The sequence below is a fragment of the Strix uralensis genome, chromosome 27 (assembly GCF_047716275.1).
Source record: "Strix uralensis isolate ZFMK-TIS-50842 chromosome 27, bStrUra1, whole genome shotgun sequence".
Classification (NCBI taxonomy): Eukaryota; Metazoa; Chordata; class Aves; order Strigiformes; family Strigidae; genus Strix; species Strix uralensis.
The window spans coordinates 3723383-3751113 of NC_133998.1; the positions used below are offsets into that span (position 1 = coordinate 3723383).

A 27731-nucleotide genomic window follows, 5' to 3' on the forward strand; every position below is an offset into this window, starting at 1 on the left:
TGCTGACACAGCCAAGCCCACCATGAGGATGTCTTTTCATTTCCCGTTACTGTAAGAAGAATTTAAATTTGGAGGCCACGCAGCTCTCCAGCTGAGCTAAGGGCAAGAAATCCTGTCTTCGGCATGTAGTTTCAGCTCTCCTGCCACAAGAATTCCCATTCCGAAACAATCATTTCTAGTTTGTTATTAAAACTGTATTTGTTGCAGGAGAAGGTGACATATCCCACCTTCCACCTGCAGCAGCTGTTTCCTGACTGGAACCGACACACCTGTGTGCATGGCCCCCACGGGAATGCTCCACATTAGAAAAAAAAAAAAAAAATCAGGTTTTTTAACCCATTTTCAGTTCAGGCCTTCAGAATGGCACTGACACAACTGAAGGTAGAGGATATTTTATTTATTTTTTTTTTAAAATCAGCATTGCCACCGGAGAAAAATTAAGCTACCAGCCTTTTGCTAAGAGTGGTCATTGATTAGGTCTGAATACAGGAAAGGGAAGTCCCCTGCACCCCGAAGACATTCAAACACTGGTGCGAATGCACAAATGCATCATTTTAAAGACCAATTCATACTGTCATAAACTGACAACCAAGAGGAACATTCTTGCTTGACACTTCACAAGAGAATACAAATTCTAGTTTACTGAGCTCAGTTTACAGATACTTTTGCAAGCATAGGATGTGCTGCCAGTAACGGATGCTGTGACTGAAATCTTTAACTTGCATTTATTATCAAAGTCATACTGTTTACATCTGTAATGTCAACAAGATGCCACAACTACAAAAAAAGATTGTGCACATTGCAGTTTCAATGCAAAAAACAGTAAAATGGAAATCCATTTGTTAAAAAAGTAATTAAAATTACTCCAGAAGCAACTGAATTGTTTTAACACCTTTACATCCAGTCAAATTAAAATGGTTAACAAGAAAAAATACAAATTCAAAAATCTGGTATCAGTGTTAAAAAGGCAACTACTTAAGCATTTCTATCAATTCGCACGTCAATCTCCCTCCCACGGAGCTGTATCCCATTCATCATACGGCAGGCCCGCTCAGCTACTTCTGGGGACTCAAATCTAACCACACCACATCCTTTAGACTTCCCATTCTCCATCTTGATATCAGCATACAGCACATGACCTTAAAAAGAAAAGAAAGGGTCTTGTTTAACCCAGCAGGTACCACGTAACCGTCTGGCAAACCGCAGTTCTCCACCTCAAGCCACAGAAAGCACACCTTTAGATGCTGCCATTCCTTTGAAACTTAAAAGCTGCCGGACAACTTTACCAAGTCACTGTTTCAAAGAAGTGTTCTCAGTTTAAGAGATTAATTAATTCAAACGGGTTCTCTCAATTCCCACTCGAGCAGCAGCATCAGAAGTAGATGAACAGAACAAAGCACACGCTAACAAGCCCTGTCCAACTCATCAACGCCCACTTCACATCATAACTGATGAGGCTGGGACTTGGTTTTGCCATCAGACAAGCAGCACAAAATACTGGGGAGCAAGGTCTGGGCACAGCAACTGCTGCCACAAAAAAACCTCCCCGAAGCTGAACAGCACACCTCAACAGTCAGTAGCTGCATTCAGAAGTTTTTTGTTTGTTTGTTTGTTGTTTTTTTTTTTTAAGGACAGTTTTCCCAGACAACTATGTTCATTTAGATATAAAGAATGCGTGCAGGTGCTTTTCAGCAGCTCTCAGGACTTCCATATCTCTATTTCTATCTCTTTCTGCAACTGCAAAGAGGTTATTGACCTCAGCCCCTGAGAGAGAGAAGGCAGCAAAGGCTTAGAAAAACATGAGTTAACTGGGTTATCAACTAGCCACGCATTTATTTCTTTTTCACTCCACAGAATTCTTGCTGGAATAGCTGGGATAGTAAACATCCTCACAACACTTGTCAATGTTAAGATCTGGCATTTCAGTAAGCCTGAGTGATATTTTAAACACCAGTTTCAGGGACATATAGAGCCAGGCTTTACTGTTTAATTCATATTCAATTCTCAGAGTAATTACCAGTAACTTACCACATTCATTAAATTTATCTTTCAGCATTTTCCATGTAAAATCAAAAGGCAGCTGTGAAAAAGAGAAGAGCAGACCGTTACTGAGGATCTGTTGAACAACTTGCAAGCACTGCCAACTCTTCAAAACATGTTTTCCATCCTGGGACAGCCATTGTTCAGCATCTTCACTTACAGATGCAGAAAGCTCTTCTCCTGCTAAGGAAATGGCTTCAACTCACAAAAGCCTACCTAAGTCCACCTTTGGCAGCATCCAGTATTAGATACTCTGACTGAAGTCAACCGAGCGCAGATGAGATCAACATGTCAGTACCAATTGATTTCAGGAGGAAGGAGAGGTAGGAAGAAGGCTACTCACATTTCTCACAAATATCTGACAGGCTTTTCTGGCCACCCCAGCTGCAGGTCCTCCAGTTCCTCCAAGGGAGCCTGCAAAATTGCCTGCAAAGTTTCCACGTTCCATGTCCATTGTTCTTTCAAAATTGCTTCCCATTGCAAGTCCCATTCGATCTATGCCTGCTCCCATGCCCTGCCCCATAGCAGGACCCATTCTTTCCATATTAGTGGCTCCAATGCGCTCCAAGCCCATTCTCTCCATGCTAGCAGCACCCATACGATCTATTCCTATTCTCTCCATGGGAGTGGCACCTATGCGATCCAAACCAGCCGGCATTCTCTCGATCACCTGCCCCATTCCAGTTCCCATTCCGGCAGGGACCATACGCTCCATGCCTATGCCCATTCTATCCATGCCAGAACCCATACGTTCTACGCCTGATCCCATCCTGTCCATCGTGGTGCCAACGCGGTCAATGGCAGCACCCATCCTCTCGATACCAAAGCCTATTCCAGAGCCCATTCTTTCTATGCCAGAACCCATCCTCTCAATAGCTGGGCCCATCCTCTCAATGTTAGGAGCAATGTGATCTATGCCCAGAGGGGCCATTCGGTCAATGCCTGAACCCATTCGCTCCACGTTGGAGCTCATGCGATCCAAAACAAGACCCATCCTGTCTATTTCTGACCCTACTCTCTCCATCCCATGCCCCATCCCAGAAGGAATTCTTTCTATTCCTGAGCCCATACGATCAATGCCAGGTGCCATCCTCTCAATCCCAGGAATGCTGGCATTTCCACCACCTGCAACACAACACACAGATTATCAGTAATCACACAGGGACAAAAAACCCTAATGCATGCTTACACTACTGAAATGCTTTAAGCTCTACCATTACTCAGAAAAGTTACTGCAAGCTGTGTGCTCTGTTGCTGCAGAATATGAAGAAAAGTTTTATTTCAGATGGTAAGAAGAGTACTACTGGTGATTACGCAGACCATCCTGACTACAACACGTGACTTAGGGGAGCAGTCATCTCAGACCACACACTACAGTTGGGATGGAGAAAAGTTTATCCCTTCGCTAAGGAGCTTAACTTCTGTATGCACAAAGAAAGCCTTTCAAGAAAAACAAAGGAGAAAATTTTGAAGGCATAGGCAAACCTAGGAGAAAAATCAGGTGGCAAAAGTGATATTTTAAATATAATCTTAGCTGCTGGCTGTCCTGTGCAGTACGCTGGGGATGACACAGCAACAATAATAATTCAGTAACTGAAATTACAGTTCAAATACAGATTGCTTAGAAGAGGATTGAAATCACATCATCCTTGCGACGCGACTCAAAGATTGCTTCTGCCAAGCCAGGGAGAGATGTCTATGAGAAAAGCTTGCCCAAACCCAAGAGCCTTCTTATCACCAGAACCAAAAAAAAAAAGAAAGCAAATTCCACGCAAGAACCACAGCAGAATGACCATTATAAAGTCACAAAGCATGCTTGGCCTTTTAATGTGGAAATATAAAAAGGCTGCCTGTGCCATAAAACATAAGAATAGGGTTTCTATATCTGCTACATAAAATCCCTCGACTGAGTTGTCCTGACTCTGCTACAGAGTCTTCAAGGTCCTGCAGTAAAAGGATCACTCCCCTCCAGCTTAGGCCATTTTTCTGTTGTCCGAAGGATCTTGGCCATCTATCAAATCACGTTTAGCACTGAGCTCTGCAAAACAATCCTAATTCAGTTTGATTCTTATTTAAGGGAGCCTTAAAGAGTGCACGCTTAAATATTTTTATTATTTAATGAAGAGAAACGAGGTATGTAACCCTAAGATGAGCTCAAGAAAACTGAAGCAACCACATTTGTGAACAACACTCATCCTGCTTCAGGATTTTGAGCTTCAGTAGCACCTTAAACAACAGTATGGGTCCAGGTTACATGACATTTATACTTGTGCAAGCAAATTGGCTTTTTTTTTTTTTTTAAATTAAGAAAAAACAGCAATAAACATTTACTATTTCTTCAGCTGAAAGCTGAAGCATTGTGCTTTTGTTTTCAGTCTCCTAGAAAAGGGCTAATCCTGTACAGGCAGGCAGAGTCAGCTCTCGGTTATGAAATGTTGTGATTCGGTCATTAAGCAAATGAAGTTAATTCTGTAAATTGGGAAGAGGGAGAGGTCTGCCTACTTTGAGATATTTGGGTTCAGCTTTGTTGCAGAAGTTCTGCAGTTTTGAGTACTCCGTTACTGAAATAGTCCGATATTTCCACTTGCTAGGAAGCCAGATGTTATACAGGCAGTGGGAAGGAGCAGGACTTTGTTTCCACTGAAGAAAATTTAGTATCTTACCAGTAGCATTTCAAAAATGGACAACAGCCAAAGCTGACAGTCTAAAAATGTTTTTTTTTCTTAGTCTTCCTGTAACCTTTTTTCAGAAGTGTTTTAATGAATAACATTGCTTATCTATTTAAATATTATCTCCCTCAAAACTTTTTATTGCATTATGAGAGATATATATAAAAAAGCCCAAAAACCATTGAGTTACCATAACTGAATTGCTGCTTTAAGTGCTTTGAGGTTTTTTTTGAAGGCTGTATTTGCTTTGCAACCTTAATTTTAAGATAAGAATATTTGTCTTTTTTTAATGACTTATACAAAGATCACCCTTCTTTGCATACAAGATCCATTTTTATAGTCATCTGAGTTGTACCAGCAGCACCACACTACATTTCACTTTCTTTAAAAATTAATTGAAGTTATATCAAGTTAGCAGAGCACAGCAATAACAGAGCAATCTCAGCAATGGGCTGAATCAAGCTGTACTCGCACAGAACAGATGCTCACAGAAGACATTAAAAATGTTCAAGTTCTGAATCTTTCCATTAATACCTTTTGTCACCTCGAAGCTGCTACAGACAGAACAGCCCTGCACTATCCTTGCTCAGTTCAAGTAATATTTTACACCAAGTTATCTGCTATATTGATAGTCTTCCTTTTCCCCCTGGGGTTCAAAAGGAAAGACCAAGAGAACACCCCTAATTTGAGCGCTGCACAAGTTGCTCAGCAAGGCCTTCTCTTCAACCATCCGATGTGTGAGTCTATACCAGATTCCTAAAATGTCTGGGAGGAATGGAAGGAAATTAAGGTTTTACCATATTTCTCCTCCCCTCTGCCGAGGCTGCAGACTACGTTTTAGTGACAGGACTGGGTTATGGATCACTCAGAACCTTCCTCTTTGCCACACACATATATGTGAAGCATGAAGTTTCAAGGCACAAGGCACGTGCAAGTACATGAAAACTGTGAGGTTTCCTGTTGCATCTGAAATTCCATTACACAGCCCCACAGATCACTGCTACCGTATCCATCTGCCTTCTGTACAGCTCTTAGGAGTTTGATCAAAACCAAACTATTACAGCAAATATATATAAAATACAGCCTGGTTTGTTACAACAAAACACACACGATTTTTACACACAGTTCAGGTATGAAAAGCAGGTAGAAGTACCACCTAGCTTAATGTACTTACCTATTCCTCTCTCCAAGGTCTCTCCAAAACTACGAGACATTCCCATTTCATTTCTTCCAAATTCTCTTTCAAATCCTCCACCCATGGCACGATCCATCTCTGAAAAGATTAAGTCACACATATTTTTCAGGGTGTCAAAATGACTCCTGAGAGAACATTTTAATACAGGCATAATTTTTAAAGATTAACAGCAAGGTAAGTTTTTCATTAAGTTCTCCTGATCATTTTATCATGCCTTCTTGAGACCAAAAAAAAACAACAAAAGCAGGACTCATCTCAGTAAGGACAAACACATTTGAGGCAGCCACTTTGCTCTGGAGAAGTCTCTCTGGTGAATACAGACAGAGCACAGTTCTTCTCTTTCTAAACTAGTCCTTCAACAGAACCTCAACGCATCACTTGTTGTCTACAGCACAGAGGCCATGAGTGATTTGTGCACACTTTGTTAGCTCTAAGCTTTAAGTTTTTCCAATAAAAGCCAAGAAGAGGAAAATGACCTGTCCAGAAAGCCTCTCCAGTGTTACGTTTTCAGAGAACACAAGTCAGGAGTTGGAAACACAAAGAACTAATGCCTACCACTCATTCTGCCCATGTTCATTCCAGCTGGGAAGCGACCAATGTTTTCCATGCCACCAAAAGGACCTTCCATTCCTGAAAGAAAATATTTTTCAGGGATTCTTTAGCAATGCATTTCAACTTAACACTACACTTCACCCACATAAGCTGTTTTCACAGAACATTTTCACAGGCACCAAGACAACTCCGTATCACTGATGCACAAAACAAACTTTGGTCAGAATTCGGTGACGCTATCTCCTAAACCAAGGGCAGTTTTAACAAGTTACGTGACAAAAACATCGGTCATGTTTTATCTGAGGTGTTAACCCTTCCCCATACACCTACAGCAGTTTCATTATTACTCAAAAAGAAACAAGTTATTACTAAATTGGTGACGATTTCAAAGAACACAAATGCCTGCCAGACATATATGGCTACGTTACATGAATTTGAGAGCCCAAGCTATATACACGTCAAGAAAACACAGCTTACCTCCCATTTTATTCATTCCAAAGCCCATGCCTTCCATTCCCATTCCTCAAAATAAAAGAGAAAGCTTTATATAGCAGATGTAATTCTACAAAAGTTCAGCCATTAGACTGGCTGTAGAAACAGAGACCATACAACATGTCCACTGTTTGGACTGAAGAGCTTACATGTGATAACTCCGAGTAGATTGCAACATTCCTTCTCAGAAAATAAAGCAGCAAAGGGGAAAAAACCCATAGGCATTTATAAATTGAAAGCTGAATGTGTGCTACTTTTTAGGTGGCTCTTTAAAACTTGTGCTGTTTAAACATACCCTAAACAAAGATTTGCAAGCCCACTAATAAGTGTTAAAAGTGACAGATGGTTTTAAAAGTTTAATGTATATTTGCAGTGTCTGCTGCTCATGCTCAAGAGTCAGAAAATGAGAGCTGTGCCTTGACCACAGTGAAAAAAAAAATGGAGCAGTCGGTTAAATTCAAGTTTCCATTATCAAGCTCATTACTTAGCTCAACAAAAACTCATTTGGCTTTAACACTCCTAATACACTTCAACTTTTTGTGTAGGCAAAACAAAGCTATCTACCTTCTACACAGCTTAAAGCTCTCATGAAACAAAAGCATAGGAGTAATCTTCTTACCTCCAGGTCCCATGTTGCCCATTCCCATGCCTTTGTTTAAATGATTTGCATCAATAGGTTGACCTCCAGGTCCTAATCCCATGCCAATACCACCAAGACCATCTGAAGAAAATATTCAGATATCAAAAAAGCCTTCTTTCCATAGTTTGACAAAACAGCAAGTTTTATTCTTAAGTAATTGACTTCCATTCTCCAAAAAGCTTGCTGTGTTCCCACTTTGGGGTGTGTACTTAAAGCATGAAAGCGTATAGTAAATCCAGAGTAGATGTGTCTTGAAATATACTAAAAACTATCTCAAATATTTTTTTTTTCTCATAATCCATTTTCCAGCTTACTACTGAGAAAACTTGCTTGGTTGGTTGGTTTTAAGCTGACTCCTGAAAAATAACTGGCTAGAACACTGCTTATTTTGTGCAACTCCTCAATCTAAGGAGAATCGAGTGGGCAATTTAGTATAAAGATCTTCTAACCTTTGCACAGTATTACCCTTGATTGACAAATGGCTTATTTCCACCTTTGCCAAGGTTCTTCCCTTGTAGGAAAGAATTTCACCACAAAGTTCAACCTATCATTATGATAGCCACCTATAGAATTCAGAGCACACAGCCAGCCTCTTCTCTGAGCAAACAAAGTATATCATCCCCAGGCATAATTTTGAAACTTCCTGTACCCAAACGAATTCAGGATTCCCCAGTCCAAAGAAAGAAGAAAAAGCCCTCATATTTTCCTCATAGTTAATCAGGAAGAAAGCGTTCTCTGCTTGCACTTGCATTAAACAACAGCTTAATGGCATTCTTTGCCTATGAGAAGAGGACTTCCTCATTTACAGCTCAGCATAATAAACACAGGCAGTGTTGAATCTTGTTTTAAAACAACACAAGATACCCCTTCCCCGCCCCAATAAAGGCCAAGAAACAGGCTTCCACTGGTATTTGTTGAATTTTATACAAAGATAATTAAATTGGAACCCAATGACTTTCTCTTGAAAGAGAAGTACACCATTATAGAAAGTCAAGGCAGCAGTAAAACCCATGAATGATACCGCTGCTGAGTAAGGCTTTGACCGATACCAGAAAACTGAACTAATTAAAGGATGGATTGGTTGATGATCACTAACATCGTGCAAGTTAGCAGCACACAACAGGTTTGGTTCCCATGCCTAAGAAAACAGCAACTGGCTGAATTAACAGCATTACGTTAAACAGCCACACTTCACATTTTTGCTGTATTTAAACAAATTACGCCTGTGTTCTCTCACCTCTAACTCTTCCCTTCCAACCCAGACTCTTCCTGTTCAATACTTTCAGTATCTTATCACAGCATGGTTGAGGTTGGAAGGGACCTCTGGAGATCATCTGCTCCAACCCCGCTGGCTTGAGCAGGGCCACCCAGAGCTGGTTACCCGGGACCGTGTCCACGCAGCTTCTGAGTATCTCCAGGGACGGAGACTCCACAGGCTCTTGGGCAACTTGTTGTTCCAGTACTCAGTCACCCTCACAGTCATGTTTCTTTACATTCAGATGGAGTCTCCTGTGTTTCAGTTTATGCTTAATGCCTCTTGCCCTGTCACTGGGCACCACTGAAAAGAGCCTGGTTCCCTCTTCTTTATATCATCCCTTCAGATATTTATATACATTTTAGACACCTGAAGACCTGGAAGATTCTCAGGTCCTCAGTTCAGCCCTTTCAATTGAAGGAAGAACATTAGATACCCAGAATACCATCACATAAAAGGGGGCATACTTTTCCCTATTGACTGATTAATTACGTTTCCACTAAATCCCACTATTAACAGTAGTTTTATAAGGCATCGGCGTCTTCAAATTGCCATGGAGAGATCTGGAAGCCTTGAGAACGTGAATGGGATACTGTTTTAAGACAGGCTTCTAGCTATGAGCTGAAAGAGGTATCCAAAAAAAAGACTGAGCCACTGCTCCTTACTATTTCCCCCTTTGATATTATTCAGACCATTTGGATCCCAGTTTTCCAAAGCCTGAACCAGTCTTACTGGGGCTGGGATTGGGCCCCAGTTGCTGAACAGCAAAATAAAAAACAGAACATGTTCAATCATGCAGGAGAGACTTACGAGGAAGTTGCTGGGGTCGCTCTGGAGGAAAGAAGTCTCCTTTGGGAAAGGCTCGTTCATCCTAAACGCAATTCAGTACATTAAAGTTTGCGAGAAAAGAAAGAAATTATTTCTTCCTTTTCTTAAAAAAAAAAAAATAAAATACAGAAATTTAAAGCTAAAGCCATCTTCACTGTACTTATGACTGTCTTTTAACAAAATAAGCAGAATTAACCTTCCCCAATGGCATGGGTTGACATCACTAGGAATTAGGCAAGTCACACATTCCCCTCCCCACCTGGTATTTCAACCCAACCTTGAAACCACACATCATCCAACATCAAGAGCACAATTACCAGTTCAAAAAGCAGTAAGAATTTGAACATACTTACCATTTTTACATGCATCGGTCTGTCAAACAGCAGCTGCCCATTAAACATCGCTGTTGTTTCATTAAGGATCATCGTTCAAGTGCTAGAACCACGCAAAGCCCTAAAGCTTTAAGCGTTATCTGATGCAGAGTACAGAACCCCAGTCAGAAAACCACACCTCTCCGGGTTGCTTCTTAAGATATCGTTCACAGATTATCAAAAATCCTTCTGCCTTCTCCAAAACTAAAAAGCTTTGAAATGCAAATAACTGAACAGTCAAAGAATGGCTGTTAAGATTAAAATACAAGTTAAAAATACTCTTCTGGTTAAGTTTAAGTTCATTAAAAGATCACTCAAAATGTGACTCCAAACCAGTCTAGGTGTCTAAATGTTTCATCAGTAACTTTAGCCACTTAAAACAGGAGAAAACATGCAGAAGTTCTCAACATTTCCAAATCAACAAATAGCCAAATTTTGAAATATGCCACGCTAGTGAATCATGTGAAATTTGTATAAGTCTTGCTCCCACGAGGCTTAATTTTAGGTGCACACGCAGAATGGAATTAACATTGAAATAGAAACTTTGAGAGGGGAAAGAGGGAAATATTTTCCTCCTTTCCATGCCACAGCCACAAGGTGAGAGATCACGCACACAGTAGCATCTGTACTTTGTGGTTGTTCGGTTTGGTTTTGTAGATTGCTACATAACAAACCTTAGCTTGCACTGTGTAAGGATACAAGGAACAGAGGAACACACTAGGTCAAGCCATCTGACATTGCAAATGGGTTTGTTGCATTCCTCCATCACAGGAATTTAACACAAATGTTTTCTCAGAAATTGCATTTTAATACTAGCTACAACCTAGAGTTGTTTGGGCTAGAAACACATATATTCAATGTGGGAAAGAGAATCCACTTTGTTAATGATTCTGAGCAAACAGCAACAATTCTTTCATGATGGCCTTTCTTCTTTTTTCAGTTTTCCTTACGTTTTTCATTCACCGCAATGCCTTGACTTTCTCTGACACAGCAATATCCTTACTTGTAATACTACAATTTATATTTTCATCTTGTTTTGTTTACTAAGTTGCTTGCCTACTATTTACCATCGTTACTCTTCAAGGATACATATAGCCTGAACAGCCTCTATAGCTTGCTCAAAAGTGACAGTGCCGATCCCACGACTTTTGCCATCTTTATCTTCTAGTATGTCTGCCCGAACCACAACACCGGCCATGCTGAACACTTCTTTCAGTTTCTTCCAACCAACCTTGTAATCCAACTGAAAGACAAGTGATATTGGAAGTATGAAAAAAGATTTCCACCAAAAAACAGCTTTACTGTTTGTACATTTTGTTTCCCAATGTGAGCAATCTTAACAGTCTTCACAGAGATAGGATCAAATTTAAATAGTGTAAAGAATGCTACAGAGTTTAATGCAACGTTCTTAGCTTTGTTCAAAAATACAAATTAACAGACACCGTAACACATAGGATACATCCTAGTTTACAACTTAACTAGCACAGATAATCAACAAGACTAGCCACAGAGTAAGGTACTACTCAGTTTTACTGGACCAGAGCTGGAAGTCTAAGGCTTTTCTTCTAATTCACCAGACTTAACTCCGTTAAGACCCAGATATTCTGTTCATGAATTACACAGCACTTACATTTGCAACAAAGACAGTGCTTCCCAGTCGCCCTGCCTGTAGGGCATGAATGATCTCATTGGGTATGTTGGGATTGTTGAGTATACTGGGCGGGATATTGATCATGCCGGGGCCGCCCGGGCCTGGACCAATACCCATTCCACCAGCTGCTGCCATGACCTTCTGCATCGCTCTCCTGGCGTGCTCACCATCGGGATCCTGCAAAAACAGAAACAACAGACTCGGTTCCCTCCGTACTCTACTAAATGCGTGGGGGTTTAGTGGCATGACTAAAACAGTCAAAAGAAGGGCTTTCCCTTCATACAGGGCTATCTGCTCCCTATAGCTCTTCAGCCAACTACTTCACATATCATTGCCGTCCACTAATTTATTTCCTTTTAACCAATATGCCAGCACTCTTCAAGTTAGCAAGTTATTCCTAGTCATGCATTTCCACCGATTCTGACAGTGGTTACCTCTTACTCAATACCAACAATAAACCTCAGTTACGTCTGTTCCAAAGACTGATAAACCCAGAACAGCATTGGAGAGGTTTTGGAAGACAAATGCCAACTGACTCTTGGCATCTTCAAAACAATTCAACAATTCATTTACCTTGCATTTGGACTTCTTTACAAGACAAGACACAGCGTGTACAATTTCAAGAAGGTTGGTTTGGGCAACATTTTCTTCCCCCCCCCGCCCCCGCCCCGCATTGGCTTTCTAAGCCAAAACACCCCACCTTCTAATGTATCCCCCTATCACTACATAATCTCACAATTTTAGGACATGCTAGAGAACATGAAGCATAGGATGAAGAATTCAAGGAAGGAATTAAGATTAATTATTGTCACTTCACTTTATACTGAAAGTGAAGGTAAGTACCTTCACAATACAAGGCAAACTTATGTTACTTAAGTTGCAAATGTCACACTGTATTCAGTGAGCAAAATGCACCAGCACTGCAAGACTGCTGAAGGAAGTGAAATGTCAAATATAATTGATTAGTCAGAAATACAGGTGCTTTAAAAATAAAAGCTATTCAAGTTAATTTTAATCTTGATCCGAATTTTAAGACTAAACAATAGCACATTTTGAAAACTAGAGAAAGGATAGCTTTCACATGATTGTTTCAGCTACAGAAAATCATAGTAGTCTGAGGTGGAGAACACATTAAAGTGAATACAAGTCACTTCTCAATTTAATTTTCCTATTTCACTGTTAAAATAGGGTATTGCTTAAAACCAGATTAGCTCCAATAGAAAGTCAAGGAGCGGTTGTCATACAAACCAAAGCCTTCTGATCAGGCACAGAGCTTTATCTATTCTGCCACATAATAATTTTTATCATCATGTCACTTGAATGCCTTCATGCTCCTCAGCAGTGAGACAGCCAACACGGAGAGGTATGAACCAGACAGCTGGCAAAACTGATGCTAATGGTCATCCACAATAATCCACAAATTCATTCCACACAGTCAGACTGGGGCACTTTGGGGGGGATAAGCATTGCTAAAGTCCCTAATACTGACAAAATGCTTCTTCACTGATTTCAACTATCATTTCTGTTCTGTGTCATACAGGCAGAAATATTCAAGTACGCCAACAGTTTCATGAAGAGCTAGGCAAATTACAAGTACCTCTTCAAGAACTGAACCAAAGGGCAACCTGACTTCCAGTACTAACGGTATATCATTAACAGGAAAATTGACCCAGATGTGGCTCACTCAATAGCTTTTTCTTCCAAGGGCCCCTTAGGAAAGTCAGTGCCTGACAACTTCCAGGTACAACTATGTTTTTCTAACCTTCCATTTCACCTCTTCTTTCCTTTAAGAGGTAGTGAGAAGTCAACAGTGCCAGAAGACAGCTTGTACCCAGAAGCAGGCTGCTGCCCCCAGAATTCATTACTCTACTTACAAAATCTGCCAGATCTGAGAAGTGCTGCCATTTGCTGTCCTCATCCTTCTTCCCGAGTGCTCCTCAGACTACAGCAAGAAGCAGGTTACCAAGGGCAAACCTTCTACACACATTCTCTTTCTTACACTCATGCAGACATCTTCCACCCCCCACCATTATGTGGGCAGGGCACAACAGCACGTGAAGCCTGCTTAGCCAAGAACACAGCTCACATACCCTAAGGCCAAGAGTCAATGCTAACACTGAAGTAAGTCCCTTTTTATTTTTGTTCAACTGAACCTTCAATGCAGCTACAGGTCCCAAATTGCTGGAATAAAATTTTAAATTTGTCAGCGGTTAAGAATTAACTCATGGTAGAGTTGAGCGTGTCATACTGGTTGACAATAGCAAAGCCATTAAAATGGAAACAGATTTTTGAAGATTTTCAGAAAGCAGCTTATTCTACAGAATTGTTTGTAGAATACATTTATTATGATGCAGAATTAAAAGGGAAGGCAGTCAAGACCAAACAATACTTATGCAGGTTTCTTCTTCAAATAACTGAAGAAGAAAGTATACCTGCAGTTAAAGCCAAACTCTTGCTTTGTCCGAGTTCTGCATTGCTACCATCAGCACCTATTCTTTAAATCAAGTTTAGTCTTGATAATCACGTTCAAACTCAAATTCAGCAGTACATGCTGATGGTAAAAAAAGGGTGGACTGTCTTTTTTTAATCCTATTTGATGAGTCCTGCCTTTTGTCAATTATTCTTATCTGCAAATGAGTCCGCCATAAATCTTGACTAAGAACTACCCCTTCACCTTCAAATTCAACATACTGAAAGAACAGATGCACGTCTTACTTCTTTCACTTTCAATGGTCTTCCACCAAGACTATGCTTGTTCAAAACCTCTGCAGCCTTTTTCATGCTTTCTTCCATCTTGAATTCAACAACACTGTGGGGATACAAGACATCTAAGAACATTGCTTATTTTTTAAGAGTTTCCTCATTTCTTGCTATAAATTCATAAGTGAACTTACGCGCATCCCTGATGAGATGATTTCACAGGCGAGTTACAGGGAGGAGAGGAGGGAAGAAAGAAGAAATAAAGTAAGTAAAAGCACAACACACACAAAAAAACCTTTTTTTTTTTTTCTTTAAAGTCAAATCACATTAGTTAGCCCTAATAGTGAAAATAAACATAATCTTACCCAATAAAGCCTTCAATACTTGAATTCCATAAGATATAATTTCTTATGCGTTAACAGGATTAAACTGTAGTTTCTGAAGTTGTAACAAACAGAACTAAGTCCCGATTCTCCAAGAAAAATACCACACGCTTCATGTGACCTGTTCTTCCCTGTCATACAGCAAAACCCTTGCCATATTCTCTCACCCTAAATCCATATCCTTCAGGAAAGCGTGCTCCTACTATTTTTCTCCCTGTAAGATACTGTCACTGGACTAAAGGACTTAAGTACCTATGATGGCAATATACATTTACGTTTAGGAATTGACTTCTCTTTACTGGCACAGGAAGTGTAGTTTACAGAACCTGCTTTTGCACACTGGCCTTACAAATTCAGCAAACCACTACAGTGACGTTTTCCAAAACACAAGTATTACGTTAATATTCCGTACCACTATACATACTGCTAGGGTCCGTGGGTCATTCAAACAGCCAACGCCAACTGAACACAGTGGAAGACCACCCTAACACTGTTTACGAGGCCCCATCCCACCTCCTCCCCACCCCAAAAGAAGCTTTAAGCAATCCTGTTATAGCCACTAAGCATACACACTCTCTACCTTCCTGACTGCGTTTCGTTCCACGCCACCATACAGTTACATTTGTCATGTAGAAAATCCACAGAAGAAATCTCTCAAACACTTACCCTTGACTTTCCTTCAGCGTCCATTAAGAGCTCCACGTATGTTACCTCACCAACTACAAATCAGATTCCAGACGACACATATACCAAGGGAGAAAAGCCAAGAAAACAATGGGAATTTAGAACAATCAACAACCGTGTATGGAGCCTCTGCCTTATAAGAAAGCCCAGAAACACTCCATGTTCTCTAGACCACAAAACTGGACAATTACAGGTATGCAGTAAAGTCTTAAAACAGTTAAAGATGTTCTTGATTTTCCTCCACTTCAAAAGCCAGCTATTTCCACAATATCAGTTTCCTTGATCTTTAGCACCCACTCATTACTTGAGGCAATCCAAATCCATGGGAAAGTCTGCAAGAACAAGTTTCCTTCACCTTACATAGTATGCAATCTTGTCTCTGTTGTCCAGAACTTCAACAGTTACTTGCCTCTCTCTGGATTTAAAGACAAACTTCCAAAAAGGGAGTCAGACTGTTCCGAGACACCGAGAGATCACTGACTGCCTACTATTTATTTCAGCAGGTTTTCAGCCTTTTGTTAAGCCCCAATAAAGTCCATTTCTTAGCTTCAATAAGTAGTGTCAAACAGTCCGACATTTGCTCTCAAGACAAAACCGTCTACAGCAAAGGGCAAAACACACTGGAAAACTACTTCTGCACCTTTCCTCACAAGATTAGGATTGCCTTTTTATAACCACGTAACCATATCATGTACCTCCAGAATACAACTACCGAAATGGCTGCTGCCTTTGAAGTGACTGGCATACAGAAGAATCATCGAAAAAAACGTTTTTGACCTTCTTTCTGGTTTTAGAATTCCTAGTTTTTAAGTTTAAGACAGGAGGACTCCAAGTTGCATTATCTGAAAGGCAGAAAGCAGTCTTTGTGGGAAACCACGACCCAGTCTGAAGGTTGATAACATGCTTTGAGCAAGGAACTGGAGTCTCACACTCAAGCAAGGGACAGATAGGAAGAGGTGTTCAGCCTGATCTCCCACAGGACCAGTCATTTACAGGACACTTAGTGTCATTATGCAAAACGAACATCCTGAAAGGTCCCTCTTGCTGAAAGAAAAGGAATGCTTAATGAAATCACTACTTTTTTTTCATTTCCATTTCTTATTTAAACAAATGATTTAGCAATATCAGCATTCCAGCCAAAGAACAGTTAGCTAGACAGAATAAACAAACTCTGATCCCTTTGTGTTTTTATGAGGATAGTGTTTGAGACTGGTTGAGACTACCAAGCAAGTCCCTTTGAAAGGGACGGGGCAGATCAGTGGTCGATCACTGTCCATAGCTTCACAATCTGAACAATACTTCTTGAAATACAGCCTAAGGAAATTAATTCCATCCTATAATCTGAACAATAGGAGATCACACAGCATACATGGAATTGTTTCCGCAGTCTGTGTAGCGAAAGGGACTGTGCTGTAAACAGCCCTCCTGGACTAGTCCTTGGTGGCACATGGTGGCCATGCACCGAGTCCAAATACTCAGCATTACCAAGTCATTCTGAAGCCATCCATCTCAACAGCAGCAGCCAGAGTCCAACCAAACTTTGATCAAGAATGCAAATGTGATTCAACAATTTATGTAGGAAGACAACAAATTCCCAGATTACCTACAATACAAAACCACGCCATTTCACAGAGGCCAAAAGTCACAGGTTGGAAGTCTGTGACTTTGCTCCTAATAACACTCCTGAGCCCCTGGATTGAGGGCTCTCCTCTCCCAACCACTAATCAAATTCAGCTACAATTCTTCCTTCAGATCCACACAAACACTTCCAAAGAAGTTTGCCAAGCTTGAACGTAACAGATTAAACATGATTTAACATTTACTCTTTTAACAAATCTGAGCTCTGAACCACAGATTTCCAGGAGTCTATCACAGCAGCAATTGTTTGTCACACTTGGAAGAATCTACTATGTGCCAATTTTGCTCAGTGCTTCACATTTGAGCCTTATAGACACGTACATTAGAAACTAAATATACATCTTGAAGTAGCTGTTTTCCTTCAAAGGACATCTGAACTTCCTGAATAGCCAAATTTAAAAAAAAAAAAAAAAAAAAGCAGGGGAAGGGGAACGCCACAAATAGTGTAATAGCTCAGTAGCCAAGACACCAAGTCCAGAGTGCAAAACAACTGCAATAAAAATGTACTTTTTCACCTAAAAAACATGTAAAATGATTCAACATGACACTTCTTGCAAGAGACACTGTTTGAGGCTGGCAAAGGAAATTTTTTTTTTTTTTAAGAACATACACTGGGTCACATTTTATTTGGCTTTTTTCTAGATCCCAAACCACAGCGTATCAGAACATCAGGCACTGGGGATAAAGCAGCAGTAGCAGACAAGGGTAACCTATGATAGTGCACATGCAATTAAGCCGTGGAAAAGTACCAACAGCAGATATCCACGTACTAAACCTGCTTCAGAGAGCAGAAGAAATGCACAGTGATCCAGGCAGATTTTCTTTCTGCTAGAGAACAGTTGGTTTATATCAGGAAAGATATCCCATATCCGTAAGTGAAGAAATGTCATTCAAGCACAAGAGACTTACTTAAAAAACTCAAGTTTATTATTGGACCAGCCTCCAAAGGGAGATAAAACTTGCAGAAAATACTAGTTCTAAGTCAATGCAAGTATAATTAAGGAACATGTTCCCCATGGTGTCTTTAAGACTTATCTTAGAGCAGACCGATTTATTTCTTTAAACCTCACACGTGAGAAAGTTCAGAAACTCAGCGTTTCCTAAAACAAGAGACTGGAGCAGAAATCACTGCAATAACTAGAAATACAAACCACAGGGATCTCCACTGTTACTTATCATTACAGTCATATTTTCACTCCCCCTCAAACTTTATATCCACTTCCCAAAGTTCATCTGCACAGAAAATTAAGGTGTTCAAGCCAGGCTGGTCTGTCAGAATTCAGATATTCTCCAGCGACTGTTCAGGAAGTTCAGATAGGTATGTCCAGATGGTGACCTGAGGCATGGCTGAGCTGGGTTCGCTAACCCTAAGGACATACTTGGGAAGTAACCAGGATAACCAGCTCAGATGTAGATGTCAACTTTGAAGACTCTAAAGTTGGGCAGTATGATTTTAACAGTTATCGACAAACCAAGAAGCTCTGAAAGGCATGAAAAGTGCAGAGAGGCAAGTCTCAACAAGAGGAGAAACACAGAAACTGAAAAAGGAGTAAATGCTTTATATCACGGTAATTTCTTTGGCCTAGAGCGTCAAAAGTAAATACTAGAGAAGGAAGACTCTCAAGACATTACCAAAACTATACGAATGTCCCATCATCTTCTGAAGTAAAGAACTACAAGCAATGTGACTGATTCAAGAGGACGCTGCCATCAAGAGCCTCATACTTTCAACGTGAGGCAATTCAGAATTGGCCACAGCTCCTCCTTCATTTACAGTGTTTAAAGCTCATGACAGACAACCTCTAAAAAGTTACGTGGGGGACTTGGGCTGGGGAGAGAGAAGAGAAACACACTTTATACATGTACAAAGCTTTAGTTAAAAGGAGAAAAGATAAACGTTCTCCCCAAAGCAGAGCGAGAGAAGAGTTCGCAAGCTTTCCTATACAGTAGGGGAAGGGAAATCTCACTTTTGCATGAGAGAACCCAGAGAAAAATATGGGAAATTTTGGCTCTTTAAGAGCCCAGGGAGGAAAGAGGGAGAGAACAAGCTCATTGCAGCCACTGATGAAGGACAGTGCCTCCTTGAAAAGACAGTTGAGGCCAGGGAAAAACAGAGCAACTCATTAGCGCATCTACTGAAAGTAAGGGGGAAACGAGGCAGATGTGGAACAGCACTTCCACATGGCCTATCCATCCTTTTCTCTTTGCCCACCTAAAACTTCAGTCTGCAAGCACGTTGCGACAGAATCTTGGGCACCGAAACCCAGGGGACTCTCCAGTAACAGCTGTCTTCAGGTACTGGAGTAGCAGCTATTAGTACCGAAGTAACAAAAGTGCTCACCAGTACTTAACCTCTGGGATTGAGTACAATAGCAAGAGGGTGTGAGTTACACCTTTAGGAGGCCACAAAAGGTTCCAAAAATTTCTGGAGATGGAGCAAGAAAGAAGGCAGCACATGAAGTTTAGCAGCTGCTCTTCTTCACAGAAAGTTTTAAGCTGGGAAAGCTTTGTTGGTTCTTTTCCTCACATCTGTTGACACACCCAGGCTTTGACACGAAGAGGTAAGCGTGCCTGCTCCATACTACAGCTCTGCCTTGCGTAAAGGTGGGTACAACCACGCTAATACAAACAGTCTCCGGGGTGTCCTGGAATCTCTGAATGCGACATGAGCGTGGCTTTGCCTGCAGCTGCCCCCAGCTTTGCAACAGAGCAGAACATAAATATTGCCTCATTTTACAGCTAATCTTTCTCCTTGTATTGTATGCCATCCTGCTACTCCGGTCAGGAAAAAGGTTTAAAACACAGAAGTCTGTATTTCCTAAAGGAATTGATGAATATCTCCAATTCAAATACAAGTTCTTTTTTATCATATGGTACCACCTCACTTACGCCAGCTGCCATGAAGCATTACCATTTTACTCCCTAAGACAGAGCCGTTGTTGGGGACAGATTAAGACAGCTATTTAGCATTCAATCGTGTTTACGTTTAGACTCCACTTACATGCTGAAGAACTGCTGCCTCATTCTTCTCCTGAAGCCATTCACCAATTGCCAGTTATCAATGCTGATTACGTCAGTTTAGTAGAACCTTGTGTTTGTCAGCCAATACAAGGGAGTGTCAAACAAGAACATTTTTTAATTTCATTAGCAAGTATGTCATACTGCATACCTGTAATTGAGTTTCACCAACAAATACACTGAAATGACTGAACCAAGGCATTACTCTTGAGAGAGATGTCACCTTTAGAAGACTGTACGCATCTGAAAAAACCAGGTTGCAGAAATATGAGCAGACCTCAAAGCTCATGTCTCCTAAACCATACTTACTGACGCAAACCAGCCGATGGAGGTGAACTCCTCCTACGTTCAGCAACCTGCTATGCCATTGCTGCTAACAGCTTAAGTCTTCACAACTGCCAAGCGATGGAGCAGTCATGAAATGCCTATGTTTACCCTTTGGGTACAGATCTCTTTCACGTGCTCCCAAAACCTTGAACGTTTGGCCTGTAATTCTTACACTTACAAACCAAGAATTCTAACATTTAGATTTTTCCAGGGTCACATTCCTGGTTCTTGGAACTACTATGCCTTGTATCAAGAAGTACCGATTGAGCAAGTTCAAGCACAGCACAAGAGCACCAATTTGGTAGAAGTCAGTGACTAATTAGAGTGAATCGCAACTACACAGCAAATCTAGACTGTTGTATTTTAACAAGCAGTCCCAAAAACCAAGAACAATGCTTCTCAATGTTTAGCGTAACAAGCCCTGCAGACAGAATGGAGAGGTTTCAATGTTCCCCTAGGAGTATCTGCTGGAATGAGCAGCTGAACAGCAAGGCAGGAAACAATCTCACACCGGACTTTTCCATCCACGTGAACTGGAGAGAAACCACAAGACACTTGGAACGGAATTCAACATAGTACTTAAAATTAGACATCTACACATACAGATACTCCTATTAACCAATGTATCTTGTGTAGCAAAGTGAAAGCATAGTTTAAGGCAAGGGACCATTCATAATTAGGGCCTGTTAAAGCAATCTTTCAGACTGTAATTCTTCGTGTTACAGAAAACCATTGCTGAATCTCAAGCATCAACACTTCACAGCCTCTAATTATGGAAGTTTCCCAGGGCTTATACTCCTGAAGTTCATTACGCAGACTCAGTTCCATTTTGCCTCCAAAGACAAACATTTTAAAACCCTCTGGAAATTTGTTCTCCCATTCGTTAGGCCACACCTTGTGAACACATTAACTATCATTCCTTACCCAATTCAAACACAAGTGAACACTGATCACTATTTTGCAAGACATTTATGACTGATGCTATGTATTTTAGAAGTGACCCACAAGAGGAATGGCTGTATTAGTTACTCTTAGCTTGTTCTGAGACATTTTAACGATGGAGAAGCCAAGTATTTTCTTGCCACTCCGCTGCATTTCCAAGGTGACTTGAAAACTAGTAAGTTGGGCATCAGCTTAAAGAAATAACACTACATTTAGACTCGTCACCACCTGAGAGTAGTCAGCTCAATTTCTTCATCTTCTTCAAGAGATGAAGATGCTAAGGTCAACAAACTAAGGCGGCTCCCATTCACATGGGACAGTTAAATAGAAGTGGGGAAGGGGGAAACACCGTGAACATGATATCCAAAGCCCTAACTGTGCTGCAGCACATGCCAAAGTACAAACCTGATTTTTCTTTTTTGCAGGTCACCCTTAAATACATTTTACTGCTATCAAACGGCAGCATGGATCTTTATCGAAGCACAAATCACTACAAAGTTTGGGGACACAGCTATATATACACGCACCAGATCAGCAGTAAATATCTACCTTTATTACCCAAAAGACATTGAAATGCTTCAGAAAGTTTTGTTGCATGTCAAGGCTAAAACCTGATGAAAGCCTCTTTTTTTCCCCCTAAGAAAAATACTCTTTAAAACTCCGATGAAGCACTATTAGCTCTATGCCAACATGCCTATAAAGGAACTATCCATCTGGAAGGCTGCCAGGGAGCAGATGTTGTGCAACACCCAAAAAGGCTTCAAGACCTTTTACAAAACTCATGTCACTAAGTCCACCCAGAACTTCAACTCTTAAGTTTACAAACAAAGTCAGCCACAAGTAAGATGACAGACATCACTTGGCCACCTGAGTTGTACATTACCTTTCTCTTTGACCAGGTCTTTCAGAGACTGCCACTTCACATCAAATGGAATATTTGTAATAAAAGCTCGGTATCTTTTAGCAGGATTAGCATATGGCTCAAAGCGATTTCCTCCTCTTTTGACACTTTTCTCTTTTCTTTTTTCATTTTGGCTTGGTCGTTCACCTTCACTGCAAGCAAAGAAAGATAATCACACACATTAACTACTCTGGCATTGCATCAATGTCATACCACCTCTTGGAACATAACTTGTTACATTCTTAAAACTAAACCAGAACTGGCAAAGTTTCATCCATTTTCGTTTGCAAAATTGTACACCTTTCAACCAAAGCTGGAACGCTCCAGTGCTACATAGTGTATTGTAACAAAGATTTCCTAACAGCAGACAACTTACGTCATGAAGACCCACTATTTTCTCCCACATTTATCCAATGTAACCAAAGATTTCTATTTCTTAAGCTGAATCTCTTTAAAGCCGACCAAGCCTCACTCCTCCTCATAACGCTCCAGACCAGACATCCACCCTATTTATTTTCTCCACAGCACACTATACTACTTAAATACCTTTAAGTCAAATAATACATTGACTCACCATATTTTTAGTCTTACACTAGAAGAATTTTAACAAAATAATCCTCTAACTACGCACTCAGGTCAATGACTCTTACCTAACACTTTCTTTCTCCTCCAACACATACAGGTTTTGGATGACACAAATTCAAAGCCTCTGTGCATTCCAACAAACGTATTGAATAGTTCTTTTAACTATTTCAGAATACCAGCTCTAACACATCAAAAAATTTAAAAATTAGAAATGAAGACTATTTCTCAACCAACCTAGAGGACTATCAAGTGTTAATAGGACACAAATGCCCCTGAATAACAGTATTAAAAAAAAAACAGGAGAATTAAATACTTCAGCCTCAGCCTGACATGATTTCCTTAACTAATCCAATTAATCTCATTGTTCACTTTGTGCTGGTTGAGAATATGCAGAAATACATCTTTAGAAAGAATTTATGAGAACACGGTTAGTCAAAAAAGCTGGAAAAGTTTCCAAAACTCATCTGTACACACACTGAGCTTTTGCTCAACTTAAAACCTATGTAGCCCTGCAAAGTCCAAGCCACGCCAGAAAGTCTGGCTCTGATGTGAACACAATTCTGCAACAACACTGTCCGTTGCTTTAGGACCATTTCAATCACCGAACAGATACAAGAGCCTGCAGGGGAAAAAAAAAAAAAAAAAAAAAAAAAAAAAAACACCAAAAAAATCCAACACCAACGAAACAAGTATATTTGAGTGGGTTCCTCATTTTTATTACATAGCAGCCTACACTTTTTCAGCCACAAGAATATGTTACAAGCAAACACACAAAAATACTGTACTTTATGGATACAGCCACAACCACAAACAGAATTTGGCTCTAAGTATAGCCATCATCTATCACTACATGCCAAGAGACACAGGTTCTGCATGTAAGTAATATGCTGAAAAATTATTAAAATTAAAAATTTAAATTAAAATATTTTTTAAAGTATTCTTTAGTTATGTACAGTATTTATTTTACCAAAAAGGGAAATTTTTAGACTTTCCTCCACTGAACTTTAAAGTTTCTTGAGTAATGAAGTAATTAAAAACCCCAAAATAGACTCAAAATAGGACAATCTTTCTAACACTTTAACTTCTGTTTGCCTGAAGAAATAACACAAATTTAGTGCTTGTGTTAAAAGCTACACCCAGTTTTTTATGGCTGTTCCTCAGACTGGAACTATTTACATTCCCCCTGGGTTGAACTGCTGTATAACACGCTTCGAAGTAACGCGGTATGATGCAGACATTTTTTGCAAACCCGCATTTGAGGCTCTCAAGTCAGCTTAAAAACACCTCAAACTTTAATATACCTGTAAAGAATTCAGACAAGCCACAGTACTTGCTGTTAAATACAAGCATTAGCCTAGAACATACTCCTTATCATATTCAGTGTAACAAAATCCAGCCAGGTCAAAAGAAGCATCAAGGAAAGTACTTCAGAGGTTTGTTCTTTTTCTTTTGCAGGATTTCAGACACCACCACCATGGGTTTCACACACAAAAAAGACAAGAACAGGCAGGCACAGGTCCACAGACATGGTTTAAAAGATGTGGTTACCAAGTATGAAAACAACTGAATGTCTAGGGCATCTTTCAAGGGAGTTCTAGTTCTAGACAGCAGAAAGGAATGAGCTCCACATCACCTCCAAAACATACCATGCCTGTGAGTATCCCTAAGTTTGAAGGGCAAGTGAGATGAAATGCCCACAGCAGCTTCCCCGTCCCAATAAGGAACCACTCTGAGTAACTGTGATCCATTTACACCAAGGCTAATGTAAGATCTACAGAAAATAACGCATTTAAGTAGTTCTTTTCAGAAGATATTTTATCCACTCTGATTTTTTTTTTCCTTGGGTTACAGAACTGAAATGCTTCATCAAGACTAAATGAAAATTCTCCCGTTTGTAATACGTGTAGAAGGAGAAACTGAAAGGGAAGCTCTTGCTTCCTCCAAAGAAACAGACTATTAGGCACATTCCTCTGCAAGATTTCTTAAAACATGCCACCTAGACCCAGTAAGTGTACCAGAAATCACTAAATACAGCAAGAATCAAAATCCAGTATAGGCAGATCCCCCTCTCCTCCACCCAAGGACATCGAAAATACACTCATGTGAGCGCTGGCATTATCACTGTAGATGCGTTAGCTTTGCTACATGGAGCTTGATACTAGATAAAAAGATAAGCTGTCTGGAGAAACTCCAAATATAAAGGGGGCCGGGGAAAAAAAAAAAAAATCAGAACAAAGTAGACATCTCTACTTATGCTTCCAGGAATAAATCATCTCCTCATATAAAGCAAACTATGGATTATGTGTTACCTAGACCTGCAGGCTCTGCTACAGTTGCCAAGAGTGAGCTTTTTGAGACATAAACAGAATCCAAGACATGAATGTCCTCCAAGCTACCCAGAGGAGAAGGAGAGAAGATGAGAAGATCCTTCCCTAGCCCAGGCTAACATATGACATGTCACCGCATCATGTGCCATGGTGACACTGGGATCCCCACCCTGCGGGATCAGGACTGCCTCCGCTCCTGAACGGACATGCCTGTCTCTGCCTGGCAGGAAGAAGGCAGAAAGAGCTGCGTGAGTGTTTTTTCAGTTGCCATAAGCACAGCTGAACTATTTTGTGCTGGAAAAAAACCAGATACAGACGTTTTGCCCAAAAAGTGACACTTGGAAAGCCAACTACCTTCCTGGTCCTGTGAAACACATTGCACAAACCCAGGCAGCAGAGGCAGATGAGAGTGGTTTTTCGAACTGAGACACACCGTCATCTCCCCACCATACCCGTATTATCTCAAATTAACTACAGACCATCGACCTGGCCTCTGTCATTCAGCTCTGGGTCACACTACAGATATGCAACATGCCTGGGCATAACAGCCTGCAGCAACCAGCAGCCTGACTGACACACAGCTATGTAACACACCCCAGGAACAGCAGATAAAGAAATCTGACCTCAAGTCTGAAACATTACTCACAGAACCATCAGGTTCAAAATCAACTCTTATCTCCACAGCATGCAAGGCCTGAGGCCAAAAATTACCTGAAGAAAATTCGTTCTTTATTCCACACATTTTGTATTAAAAAAAAGGCTTTGCTAACCATGAAGTTTTCCAAAATAATGTTAGCATTAACATAGTAAAGTGACAAGCAATTCAAGCTTTTTCTGCTCATCATCCCCACATTTACAGACCTCGAACTGTAACCTGCACTTTTTTAAAAAATCTCTGTAACATTCTAATGACATCAGAAACACAACCTTTACTTAGTGCCTGGCATCACCTTCAAGCTCTCACTCTTGAGGGTTTGAGGTCTCTCGTGTTCCTAACCCACTCCACAGGTAAATCATCAACCACAAAAGAGAGCACACTTTGCTCCAAATGTTGCAGCTGTTTGACAGATGACTGTCCGAGAGGAGCTTAGCTACTACAACCTGCCATTGATAGAACAAAAAATCAAAACCATCTCGGTGGCACAGCCTATACGTCATGGAGAGGCTTTAAATTGTCCACTAAGGCCCAGGGAAAGCACTTCCTAAGCGGGATACGCAAAGATATGCAGGATCTCCCTGGCCGCCGTACCCCGGGGCCTGCGCAGTGCACACAGCGCCAGGACGAGCGACCGGCTCCTTCCCCGCTCCGACCTCAGGCCGCGGGAGCCCCCGGACGCGCCTTCCCGGGGCGGCTCCACGCCCGCCAGTCTCGGCGCCGCAGCGGGTAGGCCCCACCCGGGCTCCCGGGGCGCGCCCGGAGGCGAACAACGGTCCTAGCCCCAGAAGCGGCCCTGGCCTCAGTGCCGGCCCCGCCGACAGCCCCCCCCCCACCCCGGCTCCGGCCCTGGCCCCTCCCCTTCCCAACCCGGCTCAGACCAGGCCCGCGGCGCGGGGAGGCCGCATGCGCCGCGGCAGGCCCAGGCGGTAGCGCGGCCCCACAGCGGCCACCCTACCTCTTGGGGGGCGCATCCCCGGCACTGCTCGCCCCGTTAGGTGGTGGCGGAGCCGCCGCCGTCGCCGCGGCCGCTGCCGGTTCCTCCATTTTACCGCCGGCGCTGTCCGTGGCCGCCGCTACCGCCGCCGTCGCCGCCATTTTCCCAGCGCTGCGCCTTTGTGTGAAGAGAGCCCGCCCCGCCGGCTGCGCGCGAGGCACGCCGGGACGGGGGCCGGGCGGCAACGGCGCTGCGCATGCGCACTGCCGCGCCGCGCTTCCCGCGCATGCGCACTGCCGCGCCGCGCTTCCCGCGCAGGGCGGGCGGCGCCCGAGAGCCGCGGCCTGGGGGGACGCCGGGAGTCGCGTCTGCCCTGTCCCTGCCGGCGAGGTAGGGCCGCCCCTATTATCGGGATTACATAGTGCACTGCTGCTGAGGGACCTTTGGCAGCATTAGAGCACTTACCCATGGATCACCTCACGCACACACACTCCTTCGCTCAAGCTAAGCACTCCAGTTCTCAAGTGTCCCCTTGCACCGAGAGGGTTGTGCCCAGAGGGCCCCTTTCTGCCTTCCAAACTGGCAGTCTCCAGTTCCACGATGCCAAACTCGACCTTGTACCTCCAGACAGCTTCTGTGGGGGCCGCACAGAGCTCCCGGGGGTGCTTAAATGCCAAAATGGGGGTCCCAGGCTGGGCAGAGGGCACATAGAGCTCTGGGGCACGAGGGGAGCCCAGGAGCAGGTTGCAGGAGGCCTCAAGGAATGCTGCAGGGGCATGAAGAGGTTTGGGGAGGGTAAGGAAGGACTCTGAGACATCCTCAGTGGCGTAGAGAGGAGAAAGACTGTTTGGGGGCATAAAGAAGGGTTGTGAGGGAAGCACGGGTGCCCCGAGGGGGTGTGGGAGGGCAGTGGGGCACAAGGAGGATCTCGTTGAGATGGG

The 27731-nt window shown here is 41.9% G+C and overlaps 1 protein-coding gene across 8 annotated transcripts; it reads right to left on the reverse strand.

Moving 5' to 3' along the window:
• Nucleotides 1-706: 706 nt before the first annotated feature.
• On the reverse strand, nt 707-26999 carry HNRNPM (heterogeneous nuclear ribonucleoprotein M). 8 transcript variants are annotated; one of them, XM_074851898.1, is made up of 14 exons: nt 26812-26999; nt 14385-14502; nt 11673-11870; nt 11132-11285; nt 10025-10074; nt 9654-9714; nt 7568-7669; nt 6934-6978; nt 6460-6534; nt 5884-5982; nt 3112-3165; nt 2384-2466; nt 2029-2080; nt 707-1139 (listed from the first exon to the last, which is right to left on the reverse strand). In XM_074851898.1, the coding sequence occupies exons 1-14, from the start codon at nt 26949-26951 to the stop codon at nt 976-978; spliced, it is 1395 nt and encodes a 464-aa protein (XP_074707999.1). In that variant the 5' UTR covers nt 26952-26999; the 3' UTR covers nt 707-975. The 8 variants fall into 8 exon arrangements, with proteins under 8 accessions (XP_074707999.1, XP_074707992.1, XP_074707994.1 ...); XM_074851891.1 differs by having other exon boundaries at nt 2384-3165; nt 26812-26996; XM_074851893.1 differs by having other exon boundaries at nt 2384-3165; nt 14409-14502; nt 26812-26995.
• Nucleotides 27000-27731: the final 732 nt, after the last annotated feature.

Coding starts and splice junctions, on each gene's coding strand:
- HNRNPM (XM_074851891.1), bottom strand. CDS start 26,951: ATGGCGGCGACGGCGGCGGTAGCGGCGGCCACGGACAGCGCCGGCGGT. Junction 11,286..11,672: donor GCACTGTCTTTGTTGCAAAT/GTAAGTGCTGTG, acceptor CTTGTCTTTCAG/TTGGATTACAAGGTTGGTTG. Junction 6,979..7,567: donor GGGCAACATGGGACCTGGAG/GTAAGAAGATTA, acceptor TTTTATTTTGAG/GAATGGGAATGGAAGGCATG.